The 12,350-nt window shown below is 31.7% G+C and overlaps 2 protein-coding genes across 2 annotated transcripts; both read left to right on the top strand.

Annotated features, from left to right (window-relative positions):
• The first annotated feature begins 6,072 nt into the window (after nt 1–6,072).
• LOC131648630 (uncharacterized) lies at nt 6,073–9,810 on the top strand. The gene is made up of 8 exons (XM_058918371.1): nt 6,073–6,571; nt 6,676–6,762; nt 6,852–7,296; nt 7,391–8,364; nt 8,455–9,018; nt 9,159–9,264; nt 9,369–9,670; nt 9,764–9,810. The coding sequence occupies exons 1-8, from the start codon at nt 6,073–6,075 to the stop codon at nt 9,808–9,810; spliced, it is 3,024 nt and encodes a 1,007-aa protein (XP_058774354.1).
• Nucleotides 9,811–10,426: 616 nt separating this feature from the next.
• On the top strand, nt 10,427–11,573 carry LOC131648631 (uncharacterized). Its single transcript, XM_058918372.1, has 2 exons — nt 10,427–10,907; nt 10,996–11,573. The coding sequence occupies exons 1-2, from the start codon at nt 10,427–10,429 to the stop codon at nt 11,571–11,573; spliced, it is 1,059 nt and encodes a 352-aa protein (XP_058774355.1).
• Nucleotides 11,574–12,350: the final 777 nt, after the last annotated feature.

The raw sequence follows: 12,350 nt of genomic DNA on the forward strand, positions 1-12,350 counted from the left end.
AGATTCCTCCTATCACTAAAATTGTAAGTTTCTGATTTTTTTTATTTTTTTATTGTTAGATTTATGAATTATAGAGTCATAAAAAATAAATTTTCCATACGTAATGAGATCTTAGTTATATATAATGGTTGGTTTTCTCATATCCCGAACATGTTGTTCTAAGTTTAACATAAAATATCTATGTCGCAGGTAACTTTGTATACTTTGATGGTTGAGATTCGTCCAACTCATCAGTCGTTCCAAGTGTAATATAATACATTTTTGTCACAAATAACTTCATATATTTCAATCATTCACTATATCAAAACAAGTGATATTGGTTATATTATTTATCAAATTTTTTTACTCCAATGAGGAAAAGTATATATTTGACCTATCATGCTTTGTTGATGATGGTAAACTTATTTTAAAAGATATGGTATAATTTTATTTAATTTAAAATTTAACTCAAGTCTATATTCTTTTATAAAAATCAATTGAAATATATACATGTTGATTTCGAGGTGTTGATTTGGAGGTATTCTTCACCTTTGGTATATATATATATATATATATATATATATATATATATATATATATATATATATATATATATATATATATATATATATATATATATATATATATATATATATATTGAGTTATCATTGTTTTTTTTTAAATTATTTTTGTTTCACTTTACATATGTATCTTGCCATTTGTTTTTTGGTATAATATAAACTCGATTTATTTTATTTCAAATATTTAAAATTTCCTTTATATTGATATAACTTTTGTTAGTCTCATATTTTAACTATTTTTATAATTTTTTATTAGTTGATGTGAATATGACTTTTTTCTATGAGAATCAGAAGATGATGATAAAAGTGTATTACATTATTTTTGTTTTTAAACTCTAATATTCATTCAGGTAAGAACATGTCTATAGCCATATGTTTGCATAATTGAAAACTTCTCTTTTTATTGATATTTTTTTTGGTAGTTCTTTATTCTACCTTTCTTTCTTATTTCTTATTTTTGTATTGAATAACATAAATATAACTATTTTTTCTCTTGAATCAGGAGTACAGGATATTATATCAGACTTCCATTATTTTAATTATTGCATCATGGTGGTTGTAGAGGTCTATGAGATTGTTGTTAACATATACATATATTTTTAATCCTAATAAATTCTCATTTCTATGATATTATTATTGTTATTATTATATTCATTTGTACTAAAGTTATTTAGAGAAGAATAGCTTCACTACAAATATCTACTCAATGAAGAATTTATTTTTATAAAAAATTAATAGTTAGGGGATAGTAAAAGGTTATCAAATTAAAGTAAATAGAATATCAAAAGTTAATAATTTAAAATGTTATTGATTGAATAAATATATAAATATAACTAATAAGTTTTCAACTGCTTTATTTTTATTCTGTAACACCTCTCATTTATTTATATTTAATCACTCAATTATTCTCTTGATGCAACTTTTAATTAACAATTAAATCAACTAATTATTTATTTTTATCATTATATTCATAATTGTGTGTATATAAATGTGTAATATTGAATTAACATTATTGAATATATATTTTTTCTAGATTTATAGTCATAGTAATAAATATAATAACAATATTTTAAAGTTTAAAATATTATATACAATGACAATAATATATTATATGTCAACCGCGCAACGCGCGGGTCAACAATCTAGTTATGCCTAAATGATAACTCATTTATAAAATACGTATTTAATTTCATTTCTCTATAACTATTACTCCCTCCGTTCTTTTTTAAGTGTCATTTTAGCAAAAAAAAAACTTTTCAACCAAGATAGTGGATTATTAGAGTTAGTTTTCCTATTATACCCTTATTTATTTTTTTTCTTTCCAAATAAATTCAATCATTCACTCTCTTTTTCCAATAACTAATTGAAAAATTTGAGGTGGAGTTATTGAGAAAATAAGGGTATAAATGACAAATTATAACATTAAATTATAAAACGACACTTAAATAGGAACAAAAAAATTCTTCTAAAACGATACTTAAAAAGGAATCGAGGGAGTATCATGATAATAAAACTTTTAAAATAAAGTTTAAGTCTTGATAAAAGCTTTGATCAAAAAAAGTCTTGATAAAATTTTAAATGAATTCCAATTATTTTTATTGGCATTTAATATAATATACAAAAGAGATTTATTGAAAATAAATGAAATTCCAACGACTAAAAATTATAAACATCTACTTTAATATATAAAAATCAATTACCACCAAATTCCCTTAATTACCCTAATCACAATCAATTAAAGATGGTTTTACATACCCCTGAGAGTAATTACACATCTATTCATGATTACATTCCAACAAGTAATTTAATGCAAAACTTCTTTATTGGAATATGAAAAAAGTTGCACTACGTTCGATGCTCTCATTGCATTGGAACAGTCATATTAAATAAACCCTACCCTTTCACTTTTTGTCACTATAGAGCTATATATTCGTACAAACTCTTCCACCTTGCATGTATAACTCTTCCACCTTCCCCTTGCCTCTTTCAATCAACACTTGAGCGGTATTTTTCGTTTCTCCTTCCCCCAGTTCCGTTCTTCATCTCTTTAACTGAATACTGATATTTTTTACTCTTCTATTTTGGTTCTAAACAGAACATGAGTCAAAAATTTACCCCCATTAAGGATGTTAACGATTCAAAGGAAACTTGGAGATTGGCCGTTCGAGTTGTTGATCTATGGAGTGTTATCAACAGCAAGGGTAAGGAGCATTTGGAGATGGTTATAATGGACGCATCGGTAATGCTTCGTATTCTCTCAAATCGTTTCGTAGCTTATTATATTTTTCAGTTATGATATTTTGTTGTTTGTTATCAACAGGGTGATAGGATACAAGTTTTGATTCGTTCTGACCATACATCAAAATGGAAAGAACAAATACGTGAAAACATGTCTTGCATAATCAACAATGGAACTGTTTATGATAACGATTTTCAGTGGAAGCTTTGTGATCATGACAAGAAGTTTGTGTTTATTGGTGGTACGACTGTGAAGGAAGTTGATATTCAGAACCTTCCTCCCAAAAGATTTTTTTTCAAAGACTTTACTAATATTCTTGGAGACAATTGTGAGATGAACCGACTTGAAGGTAAATATATTAGGTCATTTATTTTCTTCCTACTACAATTTATTATATTATTACAGAAGTTGATTTTAACTTACTCTTTCACTCTGTTTTGTATATATTATTAGTGTGGTTCAGAAAATCAACAATTTTCAATATAACAATTCTGGAAAAAAGTCATTTGTTTCATTGAGTCTTAAAGGCTTGAAGTAACTTATCTGATTTGAAATTTCTTCTATTTAAGTATACGATTATTATCATATTGTTATTTTTATATTTGTTTATACAGAGGTGTCCTCGTTAACTGCACATTATGGGAGAGCTACGGAACAAAATTTTTGGATTTCTACCATGATGAAAAAAATAGTGGTGCTATTGTAATTGTACTAACTCATGCAATGATAAAGGAATCACAAGGTGTGCATCAACAAAATCCTATTATTAAGCTGTGATATCTGTCTGTATTTAATTTGATACTTTAATTTTTATCTATTTCAGTCTCAAATGGATGGAGTGGATCTAAATTGCTTATTAATGAAGACATTCCAGAGATAACTGAGTATTTATCAAATTATATACAAATTGTTATCTTCTTACAGTATAATAAGTTCCATTAAAAATTATCATCCTTTACATTAATTTTGGTACAATGTTGCAGGTTACCTGAAAATGAGCAGACTGAAAAGCCTTCGCAGTCCTCAAAGTGTGTGTCTCTTTGGTCTGGTGCCTCTCAATTCACCCCAGTTGAAAGTTTCGTCCATAAGGCCAAATGTATATCTCTGAGTGACCTCTGTAAGGTGAAACAGGTAAGTGGTTATGGAAAATTTCAAAAAGTAAGCTCAATATTGTTTTATATAGATGATTTTATGTTAGACTGTTGCATATATTAATATTTAACTTATTGTATCTTAGGACATGTTATGTGTTACTGTTGGAACAAATAAAAAGTTTTTTGTCTCAAAACATGGTTGGTTTTATTATGGATGTACTAAATGTTCTCTAAAGGCATCTAATGTGAACAATCCATACAAATGTTCATGTGGGCAGAATGTAGAACATGCCATACCAAGGTTGTATTTTTCAATTGTTCCTCAGATTAATTCATTTGCCATCTTTCAATATCTGTAATGTCCTAATAGTTTTTTGCTATGCATTTTTCTAAAAGGTATCGAGTTGACATATATGTAATTGATGGTGAATCAAAATTTCGCTTTGTGTTTTGGGACACTGACTGTGCCAACATTATTGGAAAGTCTGCTGATAGTATTTATAAAGCAATGCTTGAGGTTAAGTTTAATTCATTATCTATTTTAATATTTATTTATATTAAGTGTTGTACTTACATTAAATTTAATGTGTAGGAAGGTGACGACGACCCTATGATATATCCAGATGAACTTGACATGCTTCTTGGTAAAATCATTGGCGTTTAGGGCTAAAGTTCAGCCAACATTTGGCCAAGCATCTGTTTGGAAACTTTCTTATGATGAAGAATTTGTAAAGGAAATTGAGAAAGATTATATTACTGATGAAGTATGGAAATTTTTGTGTGAACATATACATATGACTTTTATCAATATTTGTATCTTAATCTTCATCTAAATGTATGATCTGCAGGGGGATAGCAAACCTTTAAACCAAAACCCAGTCGTTGATCGTGTCGATGATTCCATTGTATGTTAATGTTGCCTGAACAATAAGAAGTAAATTACATCATTTTCTTAGTACTTACTGTTATTTTTTTATTCCAGGAGTCGTTGTCTGCATACGGAGAAAATGATCCTGATAAAGTTGTGACCAATACTCCATCTAAAAAGTCCCGTTACTCTTGATGCTGGAGATTCTGAATGTCAACCTTATGAAACTACTCAACTTTCAGGAACAAAACCTTCAAAGAAAGTTAAGATTGAATCCAATGCCTGAAGACTCCTATGAACCAGTTTATATGTCAGCATTTATATTATTTTAGAGTTATTTCTTTCCTGTTATTTTACTTTTTTGGAACAAGAGACACGAGTTATTTGCTGTGCATTATCTATCAATGCTTACTTGGGTTTTGTTATAATTTTTGCAAACCGTTAGTTTTTTGAAATATTTTTACCTGGGAATGCTAAATACATTAACTGTCATTTGTGTTTAATACTGCATATAATATTGCCCGAGTATACAAACGATCCATATCAATCTAAAAAAAGTTTGAATTAATCACTGTATAGGATATTTCTTCTTACTTGCAAGTTAATGGTCTTAATACTGCATATTTTTTTGGCTTAATGGAATATTTAACCTTCAAGTGAAACTAAATTCTTGATTAATATATTGTAGTATATCAGAATCCTTCTTAGTTGCAGATTATTTTTTGTAATAAACCATATTTTTGTAATTGATTTTTACAGTCAGTTAATGCAGTATAAGTTCACTATTGACATTTCAAGCATCAGAATTTTAAAAAATTACTATAAATACATTTTTCAAAAGATTCATCTTAAGCAAGTTTTTTAAATTGATCAACAAAATCTACAAATAGCATGCATGATGTAAAATAAATACTAACGAAGTATATTTAACAAGTTTTTTAATGTGACTCTAGAAAATTGCACCAGCATGATGTCAACCATCATACATACCTAACCTATTACATGTAACTTGCACTAAATTATTATCTTAGTTGTGCATGTACTCATTTACCAATGCATCGATTTTGTTCTTATTGCCTCTGCACGCTTTACATAATTATGGTTGCTTGGAAATTAATAGTTAGCTTATTTTAAAGATTACTTCACAAGATTTTGAACTGCATAAAATATTAATTAACATAAAACCTTTCATATTCAGCTGCTTCCCTCCGTATAAAAAGTTTGGAGGGAGTTTTTGTCCATATATTTGCTGCTTGCCTCAATTATTCAGCCATATTTTGCAAAATGGTGCTAAAATCAAAGTAAAAAAGCATGGAAAATAAACAAAGTGTTGAGCATGATCACTTAAAAAATGTTATCAGAAGAAAAAGGCAATTTGATGCTAGACAACATAGAAAGCGTGTGCTTGGAGCTAAGAGAGCCAAGAGATTGGCGGCAATGAACAAAGAAAATGCAGATCAAACTCAACCTCCTACTGATACTATATCTTCACATATCAGATTTCCACTAGCTTCTATTTCTCCAAATATTCCAAGTTCCAGCATAATTGATCGAAATACAAAGCAGAAAACTCATAGTATATCAACTTTGAATACATTGCCAAGTTCATTAACAAAAAAAAAACGCCCAAGAGTTGTCTCTGTAAGGAACATTAACAATTTTGGAGTTAACCTGGGAAGGAGATTTGATAATGAGTTTATGCGCGGTGCGACAGCATCTTCAAGCCATACACCAAATCCAGATTCCAATATCAACGAACTTTTCCAAGATGACAGTGAAGGTGATGCAGGTTCCGGTAATTCTTCAGATAGTAAGTAACATGTTTTAATTATTAACCGATATTTAATATTCAAACATTTCACCAATATATAATAACATAATATTTGCGAAATATTTTTTAATGTGTTGTTGTAGCCTGTAGTTCAGCTTCTAACTATTCAATGGATGAGCATGACGTAAGTTTCGACACTGACATTGAAGAAATAGATGTTCACAGTTCAGGTTGTAGATTATTTTATAAATATGTTTCTTTCTTTCAAATTTCATGATTTATTATGTATTTTAGCTAACAATTGTACATATTCATTCAGGAGAATACTACGATTTAGGTGACCCATCATTTGAGTGTCAACAATGTGGTGCAAATATGTGGTATCTGGAGAGGAAGAACACGTGTCGACATTCTGCTAATCCTGAATTCTCAATATGTTGTGGAGGAGGAAAGGTTCAAATACCTTTGTTGAGAGAACCACCACCCGTATTGCAGAGCCTGTTGTTCGACCAAAACAAAAGTGAATCAAAACTATTTCAACAACAAATTCGTCTTTACAATATGATGTTCGCATTTACTTCTCCAGGTGCTAAAATGGACAACAGATTTAACAATGGTAGAGGTTCTCCTAACTATCGTATTCAAGGTCAATCATGTCATCGTATAGGTAGCATGTTACCATTGCCAGGTGAAAAGGCCCGTTTTGCCCAACTCTATATATTCGATACTGAACATGAAGTTCAGAATAGAATTGATGGTTTCAGGTTTATTTCTTTAACTGTCTTTCTGTCATCACTGTTTATTATTTTGTTTCTACAATTTTCAAGAATCTGAACTTTATACGTTGGATGTTTGCAGATCAAGGAGCGGAGTAGATAGTAATATAGTGGAAAATTTGTCTTCAATGTTATATGAACATAATGTTCATGCTCAGTCTTTTAAGATGGAAAGGGATAGACTTTCTGAAGGCAATGTGGCAGATCTAAAACTCTGTCTCATTTCTGAGCGCCAAACTGATGGAAGAATATATAATCAACCAACAGTTTCAGAAGTTGTTGCTCTCATTGTTGGTGATGTTGATACTGCAGAAAAAAGGGATATTATAATGCAAAAACAATGTGGCCAACTTCAGAGAATAGATGAATATCATACGTCTTATTTGGGATTTCAATATCCTTTACTTTTCCCTTACGGTGAAGATGGTTACAGACCAAACATACGGCATCGCAATAAAGGTTCTAACACGGTTCGTAATGCAGAGACAACGGCTACGGTATCGGAAATTGAGGATGTTCCATGGGAGGAAGCAACAAAAAGAAACAGAATTACAATCAGAGAGTGGTTCGCCTTTAGGATTCAGTCAAGAAAAAACCAGGCACAGACAATTCTCAGGTCAAGGAGATTGTTCCAGCAGTTTTTGGTTGATGGTTTTACAATGATGGAATGTGAGAGACTTCGATGGTTAAGAAAAAATCAGTCAAAACTTCGAGTAGGCAAGTATGATCATCTTGCAGATGCTAGGACAAATGGACATACACGTGGTGCAGCTACAGGGAAAAGAGTTGCCCTACCTTCGTCGTATGTTGGAAGCCGTAGATTTATGGATCAGTTATACTTTGATGGCATGGAAATTTGTAGTTATGTTGGATTTCCTGATTTGTTTATTACATTCACATGTAATCCCAATTGGACGGAAATACAACGTGTACTAAGTTCTGCAAATCTGAAAGCGTCCGATCGTCCGGATCTCATTACAAGAATCTTAAAATTGAAATTTGATGCGCTACTGTCCGATTTGACCAAAAAGAGTATCATGGGGAAGGTTCTTGCGTGTAAGTAATTTATAACTTTGATTAATTTAAGTTCGTTATTCATTTTGAATGTCATATTATTAACCAATATCTGAATTTTATATTTTGTAGATATGTACACAATTGAGTTCCAAAAAAGAGGTCTGCCCCATGCGCACATATTAATTTTCCTTCATCCGTCGAGCAAGTATCCAACACCTGCTGACATTGATCGTATCATATCAGCAGAAATACCAAACAAAGACACTGACGAAGAGTTATATAACTTGGTCAAATCTCACATGATACACGGACCTTTCGGAAATGCTTTTCGTAATACTACGTGTATGAAGGAAGGAAAATGTTCTAAGTACTTCCCCAAAGAATTCAGACGTGATACAATCGTTGATCAAGATGGATATCCGGTTTATAGACGAAGGGACAACCTACACACATTTTCTAAGAATGGAATTGAGATTGACAACAAATTTGTTGTTCCTTACAATTCAAAGTTATTGTTGAAGTACAGAGCTCATATTAACTTGGAATGGTGCAATCAAAGCACATCCGTCAAATATTTGTTCAAATACATCAACAAAGGATATGACAAAATAACTGTTGCAATTGTCATGAATGAAGATGGATCTGTTTCGCAACATGACGCCGTTGATGAAATAAAGCAGTATATTGATGTAGGTACGTTTCTCCAAGTGAAGATGCTTGGAGAATTTATGGTTTTTCTATACATGGAAGAAAACCAGCTGTAGAAAGACTTCACTTTCATGCTGAGGGACAAAATTCTGTTTTCTATACTGATGTCATCCCTATTACCACAGTCCTTGATAAACCGAGCGTTACTGAGTCGATGTTTACATCTTGGTTTGAAGCAAACAAGAAATACGACGAAGCGCGCCAACTAACGTATATCAATTTCGTTTCGAAGTTTGTATACGTTAAAAAAAAGAGTGGAAACCCAGACAAAAGGGATACACAATTGGAAGACTAATTTGGGTTCCTCCAACTACTGGGGAATCGTACTATCTCAGGATGATGCTAACACATGTTAAAGGACCGAAAAGCTATGATGAAATAAAGACAGTAAACAATGTTAAGTACGATACTATCAGTGATGCATGTTTTGCTATGGGATTTATTGGGGATGATCGAGAATTCATATCTGCAATAACAAAAGCATTTCATTGGGGTTCTGGACATTATTTGAGATTACTTTTTGTTCACATGTTATTGTCAAGTAGCATTAATAGGCCTAAGCATGTATGGAGTAAAACTCGACATTTGTTATCTGATGGAATTCTTTATTCTCAGCAAAGGATTGCAAACAACAGAGGTAAATTTTCAATTATGATCGGAATCATTAATTTTTAAATAGAAATTAAGTTCCAATATTTACCATCTATTTGTTTATATTATTTTTTAACAGGTCTGCAGCTAACAAATGAAAAAAATTCTCAATCTAACATTGATTGAAATTGAAAAACTTCTTCGGCGAAGTAGAAAGAGTTTAAGTGATTTTCCTGGAATGCCAAAGCCACATGGTTACATAATTGATGAGCTTGGAAATAATTTAATTTATGAAGAGTGAAACTACGATCCTGCTGGACAACTTCAAGAGTTTAATACGCTGTATATTAACCTCACAGGTCTAAATAATAATAACATCAATTTGGCAGAAGAATTTCAAATTACTTACAAATTTATATTTCTAACATGATGCTTCTAAATTATATGTTCACTTAATTTCAGATGAATAAAGAGATGTTTTCAAACAAATCTTTCTGTATGGATACGGTGGTACAGGCAAAACATACATGTGGAGAACATTAGCTTCCTACATAAGATCAAGAAGACAAATATGCTTGACAGTTGCCTCTTCAGGTATTACATCCCTGTTGCTCCCCGGTGGTCGAACGACACATTCTAAATTTAAGATTCCGATTCCCACACTTGAATCTTCGACATGCGACATTAACAAGGGTAGTGACAGGGGGACTTGCTAAAAGTATCAAAATTGATTATTTGGGATGAAGCTCCGATGTGTCCCAAATTTTGTTTTGAAGCTTTGGATAAAACCCTCGGAGACATCATGGGTGGATCCAGGTCATCGGATAAAATATTTGGTGGCAAGGTAATTGTGTTTGGTGGCGATTTCAGACAGATTCTACCGGTTATTCCAAGAGGCAGCCGTTCAGATATAATTCATGCAACTATCAATTCATCATACATTTGGGATCATTCTAAGGTTTTGAAACTTACAAAAAACATGAGGCTTCAGCAATCTGGGACGACTACATCAGCATCCGAGTTAGAACGATTTTCAAATTGGATATTAAAAGTTGGAGATGGAAAACTAGCAGAACCTAACGATGGCTATGCTGATATTCATATCCCAGCACATCTTTTGATATCTAATTTTGATGATCCCCTTCGAGCAATATTCGTAAACACTTATCCAAATTTTGAAGCTAACTTCAAAAATGTAGCTTTTCTGCAGTCAAGGGCAATATTGGCTGGAACAATTGAGATAGTAGATGAAATAAATCACTATGTTTTAGACAATCTTCCAGGTAATATTAAATTCTGTGTGAACATTTATCTGAAGATTTTTCACTTCCAACTTTAACAAATCGTAATATAAAGTCACTCCATTTTCAGGGGACGAAAAGGAATACTTAAGCTCTGATTCAGTCGATACGCATGATGCTGATGGCAATGAATCTTTTGATGTTTTAACTCCCGAGTTTTTGAATGGACTGAGAACGTCGGGACTTCCTAATCATAAGATCATATTGAAAGTAAATACTCCAATAATGCTGCTCAGGAATATTGATCAAGCAGAAGGTTTATGCAATGGAACACGTCTAATCGTTACAAGATTGGCTGATCATGTTATTGAAGCCAAAATAATTTCAGACAAGAACATCGGTGGTATCATTTATATTGCACAAATGGACATTACTCCAACGCAAATGCCATGGCCATTCAGGATGACACGAAGACAGTTTCCTATAACGGTCTGTTATGCTATGACTATTAATAAATCTCAAGGTCAGTCGTTGGATCATGTTGGCATATATTTGCCGAGGAGCGTGTTCAGCCATGGCCAGTTTTATGTTGCAGTTTCAAGAGTAAAGAGAAGAAAAGGCCTTAAAATCTTGATCCATGATAAGGAGAAACATCCATTGACCACCACAACAAATGTGGTCTTCAAAGAAGTGTTTGAAAATGTGTAGTCTATATGTGTTTGCAATATCTATGGCAATGTTGTTATTGGTAGAGATTTTGTGCTCGGTTGCCTAAAATTAGGCAACAACTTAAACAACTTATTAACTGTCATGAATTAAAGTTGGATATGACCTTTGCATACTGATAGCATATTTTTATTTGTAAAGCTGGATTGAAAAATGATGATGGATATTAGCTGTCATAATATCAATGATTATAGAACACCATCACTTAAAAGATTAGCAAAGGCAAAAATTGATGTTGATAACCATTCTTTAAATCCATTAGAGAACCATCAATGATTACAATCTAAGTACCATCAACAACAAATTTAAAGCTCCAACTAACATCTTTACATTTTCATCAGCTACTTTTTTCCCTAAGTATACAAACATCAGATCTGGAAATGGAATCATGGAGAATTCTATGAAATCTCCAACTTGAAGATTTTTTGACTTTGCAAAATCGTACCATCCAACTCCAATATGTTTTTCATACTCATTCCTTCCAGCCCTAAGAATACGACAGTGATACCCCTTACCGTCAATAAGATCTACCATCCTTATTGCATTTTGGTCTTTACGAAAACATGTTGTTGATATTTCCATTGGAATATTCTGCATTGCAACTTTCTACTTATTAATCTCAGAGATCTATAGATCTATATACGGCAGTGGATATAAGTGGGTTTTGAACTTACCAGAGCATTTTGGCCTCGCATATTCGCTTCTGTGACATTAGATTTCCACTTTACCTCCCCGGTGTGATCAGCCATGCATTCATCT

The sequence above is a fragment of the Vicia villosa genome, linkage group LG2 (genome assembly GCF_029867415.1).
Source record: "Vicia villosa cultivar HV-30 ecotype Madison, WI linkage group LG2, Vvil1.0, whole genome shotgun sequence".
Classification (NCBI taxonomy): domain Eukaryota; kingdom Viridiplantae; phylum Streptophyta; class Magnoliopsida; order Fabales; family Fabaceae; genus Vicia; species Vicia villosa.